At 36.1% G+C, this 13,560-nt stretch overlaps 2 protein-coding genes and 1 long non-coding RNA gene across 7 annotated transcripts; 1 reads left to right on the forward strand and 2 right to left on the reverse strand.

Annotated features, from left to right (window-relative positions):
• Positions 1–329: 329 nt before the first annotated feature.
• TMS1 (serine incorporator TMS1) lies at positions 330–4,422 on the reverse strand. 4 transcript variants are annotated; one of them, XM_043419199.1, is made up of 10 exons: positions 4,206–4,422; positions 3,707–3,871; positions 3,220–3,404; positions 2,923–3,132; positions 2,759–2,843; positions 2,489–2,672; positions 2,102–2,302; positions 1,812–1,850; positions 1,201–1,363; positions 330–1,013 (listed from the first exon to the last, which is right to left on the reverse strand). In XM_043419199.1, exons 1-10 carry the CDS (start codon positions 4,230–4,232, stop codon positions 875–877), a joined length of 1,398 nt encoding a protein of 465 aa, XP_043275134.1. In that variant the 5' UTR covers positions 4,233–4,422; the 3' UTR covers positions 330–874. The 4 variants fall into 4 exon arrangements, with proteins under 4 accessions (XP_043275134.1, XP_043275135.1, XP_043275136.1 ...); XM_043419200.1 differs by having other exon boundaries at positions 1,201–1,351; positions 4,206–4,421; XM_043419201.1 differs by lacking the exon at positions 1,812–1,850.
• A 668-nt stretch (positions 4,423–5,090) lies between these two features.
• Ttc7 (tetratricopeptide repeat domain 7) lies at positions 5,091–13,260 on the forward strand. Of its 2 annotated transcripts, none has more exons than XM_043419149.1 (11): positions 5,091–5,439; positions 5,603–5,754; positions 6,210–6,378; positions 6,644–6,796; positions 6,950–7,216; positions 7,529–7,824; positions 7,938–8,305; positions 9,414–9,853; positions 10,033–10,271; positions 10,363–10,467; positions 10,968–13,260. In XM_043419149.1, the coding sequence occupies exons 1-11, from the start codon at positions 5,316–5,318 to the stop codon at positions 11,190–11,192; spliced, it is 2,538 nt and encodes an 845-aa protein (XP_043275084.1). In that variant the 5' UTR covers positions 5,091–5,315; the 3' UTR covers positions 11,193–13,260. The 2 variants fall into 2 exon arrangements, with proteins under 2 accessions (XP_043275084.1, XP_043275083.1); XM_043419148.1 differs by having other exon boundaries at positions 5,092–5,439; positions 6,644–6,826.
• LOC122410752 (uncharacterized) lies at positions 9,933–11,102 on the reverse strand. Its single transcript, XR_006261012.1, has 3 exons — positions 10,986–11,102; positions 10,696–10,781; positions 9,933–10,284 (listed from the first exon to the last, which is right to left on the reverse strand). It is a non-coding gene; the product is annotated as an uncharacterized lncRNA (long non-coding RNA).
• Positions 13,261–13,560: the final 300 nt, after the last annotated feature.

Below are 13,560 nucleotides of genomic sequence, written 5' to 3' on the forward strand. Positions count from 1 at the left end.
CTCCTAGAATGGTGTCGCCTCGAGAGAGACGCTCAAAAAAAGCGCCACTTCATACGAACAGATTGATCTCGTACAATATTCTATAATATTTAAGCAACCCGTTCATTTGCTCGGCATAAAAAACTCAATAACTTTTAATTGATATTCTTCAAGAATTTCATCGTTTCGACTTCTGAAATTTGTATATATAACTATCCGAGTTGTCTTAGAAGACAAAAAAACGAATTAAAGTATCCAAAGACTAAATTTATCAAATGATGGAACTCATCGCTGTCTATTTATACTAGATTAGGGTTTTTAAATTAGGATATAGATTAATAATCTGTAACTCGATTACGTACATAGTTTAATACACGAGCATGTTACAAACAAATATAATATTTCTTTGTCTAAAGCTAAGTATGCAGAATCGTATTTTAAACATACGTAATACACGGCACGAATATATTTACCAGCGATCTGAACACCAAAGATCACGGGACTGTAGGAGAATATAATAATGTTCGCGTAACGGTTACGAAATTAAAGGTCACTTGGTATAATAACGCGAATTCCATAAATCGAAAATTTTATGCCTCCAGTACTTTATTTCTCAGAGCGCAAGTTTTTGTTCATGCTTAAATGCAATTTCTGAATGAATGTCATCCCCGTCGAAAAATTTTGGATAACACACTCAAAGAAAAATATACAAGTCTACAGCGAATCGAAAGTTTCGAAGGTTAACTGTTCAATTGGAGGCACCACAAAACTTTAAGGATATACGTTAAGTATCGACGATTCAGTGGTCGAAGATATTCGTCGGGTTTATATATATTTGGAGATTAATCTTCAGTACATCAACAATACTTGAAGCTGCGACCAGACTCGAACGAACTTAAGAGAAGTCTCTGTTTGTAAAAACAGCTGGTGCTACGAGCGACCAAATGTACAGCGAGAGGCACATCCATGAGGATATGATCTTCACCCACATCGATGCAGCGTTGGAATTCAAAGTTTCCAGTGTCGAATTGGGCCTGTAAAAGAAAAAAATGTGAAATATTTGAGTTATTTTTTACACACCTTTTTCAATTTTCTTAAAACAATATGAAAAATGTTGGTGGTGTGAATTTGATGACAATCACTCATAAAGAAATACGTACTTTTAATGTTTGTGGAACTGAATCTCGTTGGAAAATGTGAATTCATACTTTTTGTACTTACTTGTACCAATTGGTAAGGGTCATCATGACGTAGAGAGTCGCAAGAGCAAACATGAGATGGAAGAAGCTCCAGCTGTAAGCGACTTGATCCTCCTCGTTGTCCCATACTTTGGCTTCACCACCTGATTCTTCGTCCCCGTTATGTCCATTAACTGCAACATAGTCTGTTTGCATTTGACAAAAGATAAAAGAAACCAAAAAAGAACTCAAAACTTTAAGAGAAGCAACTAGGAAAGCCTTCAAAATTTATGAAAGCTTTACGAAGCTTTCGGAAATACAAATTATCGTAAGGAAAACCGGAGAATATACTTTTTCCGGGGTAATGACAAAAAAAAACGGTAGAAAGTAACGATAACAATAAAAGCAAACACAACCAATGAAGAAAGGCAGGCACACACAAAACTACCGCTACAATCAATATTATGCCGTAAGGGTCGTTTCTCTTAATTTGACAAACTCAAATCTACATGATTACACTAAAAGCTACACCAACATCGATGTCCTCGAACATGGAGGATCTCAATGTTTAATGAACAAATACGTAAAAATGTTGAGACGATGCGTCAAATTCGTAGTTGAATTGTAAAATCGTTCTAACGCGTATGTGCGTACCTTCATTATTGATGAGAGACGTGTCTCCCGTGTTCCGGACTGTGTGAACAAAAAATTCTCTTCAATAAACGAAACATGCGAGCACATTCAATAAATAGACGAAGAATTTCTTCAAAATTAATTGGATGACAAATTACACAATAATTTATTGGATACAACAAAGTTATGCAAAAAGTTACCACGCATTGCTCAATCGTAAAACCACCGTACACCATTTTGAGGTCACAAAAAAAATAAAATGTAAAGTGATGGAGGAAAGCTACGCAAAATCAGAAAAATCTAATACTTACCAGCACCATTCTCCTGCACCAAAACCTTTTCTGTCATCGTTATTCTGTTGGATTTTGAAGCGGTGCGAAGCGAGCTGTACAACACGCAGCTAAACCAAATCACCAAACCAATTACGCTTTCCTTGTCAAACGCTACACCGTTCTGAGTCTTTATATCGTTTCCGGCAATTATATCGAACAATCCAGGATTGCACTCGCGATCTAGTTACATGAAAACAATGAACATTAGAATAATTCATAAATAACATTATATTAAAATTGCAAGTTCATCATTTTTGTTTGGGTTTTTCATTGATGCATTTCTTTAAAACATTCTCCATTCTATTTAACAATATTTTTGAATTTTTTTCCCCCCAAATCGTCGAATAGAAAAAAAGTTATGTTTACCAGGACTGTTGGAAACACCGCTCCAAGTCAAATACATGACGTAAAGTGTTACTACTGAAGACTGGAGAAGTCCGCTACGAGGTTGATATTCCTGTACCTTTGGCATTATTGATACCGCACTCACGATAACGCATAAAATCATATTGAACGTGATGAAGAACTTATGAACAGCGCAGTCGTGGGGCTAAACAAAAAAATGGCATACTTATTCTAGTACTACAATCCATAAATTAGAATTGGGATTTGAAAAAAATTCAAGAAATATCATACCAAGGTGAAGTACATGTACAATAAAACGATTCCAGTGATGGACAGAGCATAATTGATGAATGTTGCACTCAACAATGCTGCATACCTATTGATACAAAGAAAATTTGTTGCTATGAAAGAAAGATGATGGAATCTCTTATGTTAAATTATTTTTTTACACTGACCATCCTTTGGACTCCGTTTCTTCATAATTCCCGACCCACGCCTCTGCCCAAGAGTGAGCAAAGTCAACAATGAGTATCAATTGAATTATTATGAAGCAAAAGCCACCGATCATGCCAAAATACATCCACGTTGGTCCGAATGAGCCTTCGGGGATGAAGAACGCACCAATTATTCCTCCAATTACAAGGAGAAACTTTATGGCCCAAAAGCTGTAAAATATTGAACGTTTTCAGTCTGACACAATGAACAAAATATTCTCCCCTTTTGTAGAAAATTTTAGGGATCTTGGGAATTACCCATTTTGTATGGGAGCCCGAGGATCCTTGGAACTGTTGACCCGTATCATTATGGCTGACATCAGGAAGAAGAAGAGTGATAAAATGAAGCATATTCGATAGACAGCCAAATAACCAACCGCAGATTCACAGTCTATTGTAAACGAGGAGGGAACGTAGTTGGAACTATTCGTACAAAATGGTACCTGTCATGAAAATGTGAGAATCAGTTTCAATGTTTGAAACTATAACGGACGTATATAAATATTTAATACAAATATTCATTTGATTTACTATATTTTATAAAAATATGAATATTCTTAACAGATACAAACACAATAAAAGTACTTGACGTTTCATCATAATTACTGAGAAAACATAACTGACCTTGATAGTTCAAGACTTACAATGGTCATAATTAGATTAAATTAGTCATGACGATATTTACCACAATAAAAACATAATTTCTAATGAAAGAAATAACAAAGAGTAAACAGAGAAAAATTACTTTTTTCAGAGTATCTTGGAGACTAGGGGCAAGTGTTATGCACGCTGCGATGGTACCCAACATCAACAATAGCGCGTACATGATACGCGCACTGGTGCTGTTGCGGCAAGTCGGACATTGTGAACAGCAAAAACTGCATGCTGTACTTCCACACAGGCAGGCGAGCTGTAATAACCGCAAAAGATGGCAAATAAATACTGAAACTTTGATTTTTGGAAGAATAAGTACAGAATTTCAAAACCACGCACTTTCGTAATTTCATTTTGTGAAACAGTACTAATTGGATGACTGTAATTCTAAAAACAAATGACAGCTAAGTCATTTTTTATGAACAAAGAGAAACGAACTTTCATCGTAACCAAAAGTCGAAAAAAGTGTGGATTGAATTCTATCGTAAATTCAGAATCATGTAATTATAAGTTTTCAAAAGAGAAAGAGTTTGATGGAAAATGTCTAAAAAGTTGAGAAAGATTGTAAGAAAAAAAAACAAAAATTTTACCTGCGCTGTAGAACAAGCGAGACCCATGGCGAGATACTCGAATCTCGATAATTACGATGGGAATATCACGATGAGCGACCTGACTTTTAATCTTGTTGACGTATTTAGAACTGTGTCTCTTCTCAGAAGAGTGGATCTGCGCGACAATAATTGTTAGAAAAAATTGAGTCAGAAATTGCTCAGAAGCAATGGCGGACTGTCATTTGACCGCAATACATTTCTCAATTCTCAATAAACATAATAGTAACAAACAAAAAGTACTTCCTTGCCGACTTTCGATCAATATGATCAGCTGACTACCTCGTACCAACTTCTCAAGTCAACATAAAATCATGATGTTGTGATTCATGATAATATCGAAAATTAAGATCATGCAAAACATATTTCCTTATTTTTAGATGTTTTTGACCAAGTCGGAAAGCATTTGATTTTCAATTTTATTACAACGAAGTCTGCACTTACTAAAAGTTGGTGTTATCGCTATTTTTTTTTTAATATAGTATTTTAAAAAATTCAATTGACGCTGTAGAGAAATTCATTTTTTAAAAATCATGTTGCGAGATCTGTGTCTTTAATTAATTTATAAATACAATCGAAATTTCTCCGAAACTGTTGCAAAACTTTTGTATATAAATTGAATAATTGATCATTCAAAATTTATTTAAATTTCTTTATGCGATATTGTCCATTATTATCATTATTCATCGTGTTCGATTTTTTTTTGTATGAGCAGTGTGAATTGATTTATTAATTTTGCTGAATACACAAAAGAACAGGGGTTTCATTGTTGATCATTCGAAAGCAGAGAGCACGCGGCTGGACTTCGATTCAGTCGGTGCTGCCATTTATGGTTGTAGTGACGTTTTGGCGAAGCTTCAAGAGTCACGGTCGCGAGATCTGTATTCTGGGCTGCTGGCCTTTTGGCTGTCAATCTGTGTGTTTTCAATCGTTGATTTCCGAGGTCGCGAATAAACGTGAATTAAATCCCATGACATTTACAGTGTAGTGTAAGAATAGAGAGCAAGAGTGCCCGAGGATATTTAATCGTTTCAAAAATTCGCAAGATATCATATCACATATGCAAGAAGTGAGAGATTACGATAATAAAAAATGACGAGTAAAAAAGGCCATACGGTGCGAATCGAGACGGAAATTGATAAAAATCGAAGCGAAGGAAATTGGAAAAAGGTTATAGAATTAGCTGACCATCTCAAGGAAATTTATCCCAGTAACGGTAATTATCACAATGCTCTTCAATAAATAACTAACTCATCTTTTTCCAAAAGAGAAAATCGTCATGTGCTCAAGAATCCTATCACTCAGAAATTAAAAACCTTTTTTCTTAGCACCACTTCAGCTAAAAAATTTAATGATCATTTTTCAACAACTTGTCACAGAATGTCTAGCAAATTTCCTCAACGGCGAAGGTCGCCTGGAAAGTTTTTTGGATCAAACTCCTCCTGTAGATGCAAATGTCATCAAAGCAAAGTCTGGACTTCAGGAAACAAAACGTTTTTTGTTGCTGGCAGCTAACGAAAGCGACAAACAGGTGGTTATAAGTAACTTTTTCCTCATATTCAAAACTACAATGAATACTCTGAGAAAAAAAAAATGTAGAAATAATCAAGACTTTGCAATAGATTCTACTGATTTCAAGCAATTCCCCAGACTTTGATCAAAAATATACATTAAGTCTTACAAGAATCGATAAACAACATTTTAACGTTAATCAAATTTGCTTCCTTGGATTCTTGTTCTCCACTGGCATGATAAAAACTTCTATTACTGTAATTCTCAATCTATCAAAAGTTTTGACCCTTTACACAAAATGATAAATATTTGCATAAATTTTCTCAGGCAGGATATTTGTGAAATTTATAGATTTCCATTTGTTCTCAGTTGCTTAGTAATAATGTTGAGTGAAGGTATTTGATGGGAGAAGTGAAAATACAATTTATATTTTCCTATACCCGAACATGTGAACTAAAAAGACTTCATTTCTAGGCGATAGTAGTCTTGGATGCCCATCTACTTCTCGGAAAGCTCCATTATGCAATGGGAATGTACGAAGAGGCGCTCCAACATTATCAACAAGCTGAGTTGCAATCCCTCACTGAGAAGCAATTACCCAGTCGGAGCTTGCGTATTATAGCTGAATCATTTGCAATAAAAGGTTTGTTATGTCACGAAATTATTTTAATTCACATTGCACAACGCTAAGACTCAAATTGATTCCAAAGAAAATTGAATTTCGAGTGAAAAAAAAAGTGTCTACAGTATTTTCAGTAATTTTATCAAAACTTTGTAAAAATCAAGAAATATCAGTAAATAATTTAATCTGAACCTGCCCGTTTCGATTCAGGAATAATACGGTAATTGAATTTTTTCAGGAACTTCAGCTTGATTTTTCTAAAAATATATTTTCAAATGATTGACAGGTCTATGTATGGAAAAGCAGTTGCCGACATTGAAGTCAAAGTACAAAGTAGCCGAATGGCACGAACAGATTATCAAGTGTTTCGAAATAGCTGGTGATTTGACATTGGTTTATCTACAAGAACAAGATAAAATAGCGATGCAGTCACAAAACGGTACCTCTATCGTCAATAGCAGTAGCATAGGTAGAGTTGTTGGATTGAATTTGTATCATTGAAGTCAACACGCATGAATAACTGTGTAAAATTTCCATGAATATACTGACCGTTGCTTGGGCTTAAAATTGGATGTTTTTTTTCGATTTTCAGGTTCTTACTCGCCACAGCCTTCGAATAATTCGACCAAGCATGTAGGACCTATTTTAGAAACGGCTTTGCAACGTGCACCTCTGTTGCACATACAGAGCGGGAATACACAAGCTGCGATAAATCGTTACAGAGGTATACTCTCAGCCGTTGAATCAACTGCGACTCAAAGTTTACGCCTCACACTGACTCGACAATTGGCTGAGGTTTTATTACGTGGAGTCAGCGGTTCGCTCTATCAAGCTCCCGAACCACCTGCTGTTTCATTAGGTACTCGAAATAATTTATAAACGAGTTTAGACTCAACGTCTCTCTCAGGATCAAATTATTGAGAAATTGATCGGCCACTTTTTTTTTTAATACTTTTCACATCCTAAAATACATTAGCACTCCGATTAATTGATCGAGTCTCAACCTTCGTCACGTTTAGAAGATAACTCGTGTATAAGTTCGAGTGTTTCGAAAATGAGGCGTTTTGCAAAAATTTTTCGTGATGAACGTCCCCATTTGATGTGCAACTAACGATTCATTGTTTTTTGCAAATTTTGAATCCTTCAATGTTGAATTAAAAAAAAAACGCAGGTACTGGCACAACAAATCGTAGGCTCAACCACTATTCTTCGGGCACCGGAGTCGCGGAGTCACCGTGGAAGCCGAAAAAATATGTGGGACCAAATTTGTTCGTACCACGAAACGAAAACGAGGAAATGATATTACTGCTGCTTATAAGCGAAGCAATGGCCGTGAGAGACGCAGTTCTCAGTCAATCGCCGGAATTTAAGGAAGCAAGATTGCATGCTTTTGAGAATGCGACTGCGGTTTATGATCTCCTGACCGTTGTCGTCGTACGATGGAGCCAAGTGGAACTTTTGTTCGAGGTAAAAATCACTCTAATAAGAATGCCAACTATTCGTATCAACGAAGATAAATATTGACATGAGATAATTGAAAACTCCTCACCAGAAGTATCGATTTCAACCGATTTTTTTAGTCTTTCGAGCGAGCTATGAAGTTTTCTCATCAGGAAGTTCACGTTTGGACGCAGTATGCTCTCTGTTTGATAAATCTCGCGAGATACACACATGCGTATGCCGTGCTAAAAGTTGTTGCGAGATTATCGCCATCGAAGGTGGTACCCTGTTTATTGGCTGCGAGGCTGTGCTACGAACATCTCAATATGATCAAAGAGGGTGTCGAGTGGAGTCAAAAAGCTTTGCAACGCGAGACATCGAGTCCTCAGGGCTTACAATCGCGTTGCCATCTCTACATCGGAATTGGGAACAGCATTTTATCGTCGAACACGATACTCAAACAGGACAAGGTTCATCACACTACCACTGCTCTCGATTGTTTTCACAAGTAAGTCAATACCGTTGACTGCATTCAATCGGGTCATCGAGTTTCTTCTGGAAAGTAAAAAATGTTCGACATTTACCCTTCAGAAAAGCGCTGAAACTTTTCGTTTCTAAAATCGACACCGAATTTATTCCTCTCTCAATTTGTGAACAATAAATATTTTCTTGACTACACATCGGTATAAATTTCGACGCATTCTCTAATCTTTTCGATGCGAATAAAACCAATTAATTTTTGTATTATTGAGATTAAATAATCTCTTGGGAAAATTTTTCTAGCAAAAAAATCTAATTCATGAAAATTGTCTGAAATTCGTGTTTTAGACAAACGGGGTACCATTCAATATTAGTATTTTCGAGATGTGGCCAATTTAAGAATTATAGAAATAAGAAAATTACCACTCGATGAAAGCAGTCGCGTATATTCGAGTTAACCAATCGATTAACATATTGCCCTGTGAAAAGTTCGCTCGCTTATCATTTAGCTTCAATCGAGGTTTTTGTTAACTTATTTTTTTCGGAATATTGCTTTCGAGTCCACGATGTTGAAGTCTAACAGTATAAAATTTTCTGGTAAAACTTCAATAACCAACTTCAAATAAATTTTCTTCAATACGAAAAAAAATATGAATTTCTTTGAAATTCGATATTTATATTTCATCACAAAATACTCGCACACCGTATCAAATTTCGACCTGCACAACGAATAAGAGTTAATTGAAATAGCAATCAAAAGTATTTTAAAGAAAAAGGTTGGTTGAACTATGATTCGATTAGTAGAACGATGGAAACGTGTGTTGTTTATTAGCTTGTCGATCTCGCTTTTCTTTTCACTCGTCCACTTATCGGATTAAGGCTCGTAAGCCGTCTCGAAGGTCTCCTCGGGTTTGTAGAACGATTCGTCAGCGACGCATTGCGGATACAAACGAGATACCGCAGTGATTGAGCCTAGTCTGTCGCATTTTCTTAGTTTATATATATTTTTTTCTTATTTTTCATTCATTTAACCATTTAACTCAGATTATTTTTTTTTAATTTCCTGGCTCATTTTTCTTTCATTCGTATTAAAATTTGTTTGACTTACAATAACGATTTCGTTTCTTATTTTTCAGAGCACAGCAATGCGATCCGAATGATCATCTTGCCGAATACTACCTCGCGCACGAATACGCTGTAAATCGACAGATAAACGATGCGATGGTGCACGTAAAAGTCGCCTTGAATCTGCGAGCCGAACACATACCGTCCTTGCACTTATTGGCACTTTTGTTATCGGCTCACAAACAATACAGCGACGCGCTTCATCTGATAAATAGCGTGCTCGAAGAATATCCGGACAATCTTAATTTTCTGTACGTCAAGGCTAATCTCGAACTTCATAGTTTGGGCGGTGACGAAGCTTTGTTTACGATCAAACGAATGCTGCATCTTTGGCGAAGCTTGTACGAGGATCAAACAAATGTCGATTGTAATGATCAACAAAGCGAAAAACGCAGCGAAACGAGAAGCGTTTTTCAACTCTACACTTCGGAAATGTCCGATAAAGATTCCAGTGAGTTGCACATTCTCGTTTTTCATTATTTCCTCTACTGGAACTTTCAGACTAATTTTTCTCTACTTTGCTATCCAAGTTCGCTCAAAATAACCATTTTATTTCGATACTTGAAGAACTGTCATTTTCACGATAAAAAAATCACCGAAATTGACATGTGAGAATTCTTGTATTCGCAGGTTCTCTCCACGCACAATCGTTGGCTGCTTCGAGAATAGAGCAAGCGCTTTCAGAGGTTGCTTCATCGCTGAGCTCGTTCACTCCAAAACCAGGACCTCAAAGAGCCTGGCACTTGCAATTACAAATTTGGCTTTTGCTCGCCGAAGTATTCTTGGCGTTGGATCGACCCGAGGGTGCTACTTTATCCTTGCAAGAAGCGACGAATATTTTTCCCATGAGTCACCACATCATGTACACCGTGAGTTTCTCACCTGAAAGAAAAAAAAAAAAACACGTAATCACGACTCAAAATTCGAAAACAATAGTGAATGATTTTCTTCTTCTTACAGAGAGGCTTGTTGCACGAATACAAACTCGAATACGCTGAGGCAAAACAATGTTACCAAAATGCAGTTTCCATAAATCCATCGCACATAAAAAGTCTTCAACATTTGGTAATTTAATTTTACATAATTCCTTTCGAAACGATGATTTTTTACGATGAGCTCAAGTTGTTTAAAGGAATTCGGACAAAGCTTGCAGGTCGAAGTGGACCAACGACGTTGACAAACGTGTTATAAGAGAAAAAAAACTGCTTTTCTATTTTCGACCTTATGCAAATGGTTGTTGAGTTACGAGTATTTTAACGAACAATATAGAGTGAGACGTCGAATCCACATTACCAAAGTTTTCACTCATGTTGTCATTCAATCAGCAATCTTTTGCCTGTTCAAGTGATGAATCTTTCCAAAAACTTGATATTTCAAAACTGAAAAAAAAAAAATGTAATTTATTCACAGTTCTTTCAATGACTGTAAAAGCATAAGGAGAGCTAAAGATGAATTCATCTGAAAAATGTATTGTGTCAAAAGGATAATTTCTATCGAAAATGTTTATATTTTGTGCATCGTTTTATAATTTTTTCGGAAAATGTGAAAATGAATTTGGATCGCAGGGTCTGATTTACCATTACCTCGGGAGTCAGAGGCTAGCAGAAAAAACTCTTCGCGATGCGGCGAAGATCGATCCGAATTCTCATCAGACTTGGTACAATTTGGGGAAAGTACTCGAGTCACTCGGTGAAATGGAAACAGCGAATGATTGCATGGCAACGGCACTGGAGGTCGAAACCACGAATCCTATTTTACCAATAATGTCCATTCCAATAACTTTCGAGTGAAGCCCAGTAACAGAAAAATGGAAGAAGTTGTGATAAAGGAAAAAGTAATAAGACGTTGCGAAAATCAAGAGATAACGACGAGATTTTGTGAAGGCTTTTTCTTGGTTCACGTTGATGGAAAAATTGACTAAGGAATTTCCTGTTGATCGCGCAATCGACTCTGATCGGAATATATTACCTACCAATCTGCCTAATGTACATTATTTCTTCAAATTGGGCTTTCGAAAAATCTACTTCCATGCCGGCCGTGGATGCTGGATTTTTCGTACGGGTATCATTAATCGGTATTGTGGTCGTTCGAATTATCCACATGAAATAATCAATGAATATCCTTGTAAATTACGATTTATGCCAATTCGAAGCTTTCTCCGCGACGTCGTGTTTGCATGGATAAATATTTAATCACCCAGGCAAAAATAACACGTTAAGACGACTTTTTATTTCATTATTTACTGATATTTCAAAAACAGGATCCTAGAGTTTTTGTACCAATTATTTAATCTTGACGTGTACAACTAGCAAACAGAGAATTTCTTCATAAATCGAAAACAAATTTTCATTATCGTTCCGTTCGGAAAAAATCAACGAGTCGTTCGAATCATTGTTTCGTATTCTCCCCCGTTCAAGAATTCAATGGAAAAAAAATTAATCATCGCAAATTGTTTATTGTCACGAATGTTTTTATTCGCACGATGAACCCATTTCACGTTGAATACTATGTCAGTACCTCGTTGAGAAAAAATCATTGCCAATACAATGGAATTGTGAGACTCCTTCGAAAGTTATCAGTCCATGGGAGTCTTAAACTTTATTGAAACATAAATCATTATTGACAGAAAGTTCACAAAAAAGTAAAAGAAAAAAAAAGTCAATATCAATATTGATATTAATTGAAACGTAATGCATGAATTTTTTTATTCAACCTGAAATTGTAAAACAAATTTTAGAAGGGTTAAAAAATCGAGAAGTTCAAAACATTTAAGGTATTTGAGAGCACTGCAGAATATCTACCATTATAGTTGATTGTGGAAGTAATGGTGGAAAAAATTGGCGAAAAGTTAAAATAATTGATTATATTTTATGGAATGCATATTTCAATGTTTGACGATAAATCGTGATGATTTGCCGCGAATGTATTTTGGTGAAAAAAAAAAATGCGACAAAAATAATGAATAATTGCATTTTTTGAATAGCACATAGAAAAAATTTTGAAACGAAAATCTAATCCAAAAGAAAAAGACTGAATTAAAGAACCAAGTCTTCTCGACAATAACAACATCGTATTTGTGGGTGAAACATAATTTATCAAATAGATGTGCCCTTCGTTATTATATAGAGTTCGAACGAAACACACACATTAGTCGCGATGAGTTATTTTTATTTACGATGAATTAACGCTGGCTTCATTTCGAGCGTGTTATTTTTACCTGAATACATTTACGATTGGCTTCGTAAGACACTCTCCAAGAGGCAATAAAAACGTTGAAAAACTCGTGTCAAGCCATCACTCGGAGAGTCTAGCGGCGAAAGTGGGAAGCATCGAAATGGCGGTCGTAAATCCGTTATGATCACCAGCGCCACAGTTGAATCCTTTTTTCGTCAAGCTCAATTTTTGACAAACCACTGGAATCGTGTCGTGACCTTGACTGTCTAGGAATTTCGATGCACATAAAACGAATACAGACAAAAGAGACGAGGCGATGTTGAGCCGATGCTTCGCAGAATGGGAGAAAGAGACGAAGAGATGAGAGCCCTACGTGCTCGATTTGTCTATTATGCTAAAACACGCGACACAGAGAAGCGTCGTTTTTGCTTTACTATCGTGCCAGTAGTACCTGCTTACTTCATTGCAGTATTTCCCGAACGTATAAATAAGACGAAGATTAAATAAGAACAAAAATGAATCGACATGTTGATAATGTTTGAATTGTACAAATCGTTTAATGTATCATACATTGATATATATTATATATATGGTGTAAAAGAGTTTAATAAAGAGTTATGCCGATGCGATGGTCCGAAATATCCGTATATTCCGACCATTCGAAAGGTATGAAATAATAAAATACATTGTCTCCGATTCGTTCATCGACGCTTTTATTAGGAATTTAGAAAAAGCTGATATTTCGCATTATTCTTGAGAGTGGATTTTTTGAAAGTACATACGACACCCGCGACAGCTGATTTGGTGAAAGTTGTTCAACAAAAACTTTTGGCGGATCTGGAATACGACAGTTTTCGGAATGTCTTTCGGTTTCTCCGAATTTTCGCCCGAATTCGAATTCTCCAGTAGGACGGAGATAAAAAATTGAAGGACGTAGATAAATAACGTTTTGGCTGATCGGGCCCTCTATAAAAAGTACACTTC

Source organism: Venturia canescens, chromosome 5, assembly GCF_019457755.1.
Source record: "Venturia canescens isolate UGA chromosome 5, ASM1945775v1, whole genome shotgun sequence".
NCBI classification, from domain to species: Eukaryota; Metazoa; Arthropoda; class Insecta; order Hymenoptera; family Ichneumonidae; genus Venturia; species Venturia canescens.

Excerpts from the sequence above, each read along its gene's own strand:
- TMS1 (XM_043419199.1), bottom strand. The coding sequence starts at position 4,232 with ATGGGTCTCGCTTGTTCTACAGCGCAG. Across the intron at positions 3,405-3,706 it reads TCCAAGATACTCTGAAAAAA|GTACCATTTTGTACGAATAG; the intron begins GTAATTTTTCTC and ends TTTTCATGACAG. Across the intron at positions 2,844-2,922 it reads GAAACGGAGTCCAAAGGATG|GTATGCAGCATTGTTGAGTG; the intron begins GTCAGTGTAAAA and ends TTGTATCAATAG.
- Ttc7 (XM_043419148.1), top strand. The coding sequence starts at position 5,316 with ATGACGAGTAAAAAAGGCCATACGGTGCGAATCGAGACGGAAATTGAT. Across the intron at positions 6,379-6,643 it reads TGAATCATTTGCAATAAAAG|GTCTATGTATGGAAAAGCAG; the intron begins GTTTGTTATGTC and ends AATGATTGACAG. Across the intron at positions 8,306-9,413 it reads GCTCTCGATTGTTTTCACAA|AGCACAGCAATGCGATCCGA; the intron begins GTAAGTCAATAC and ends CTTATTTTTCAG.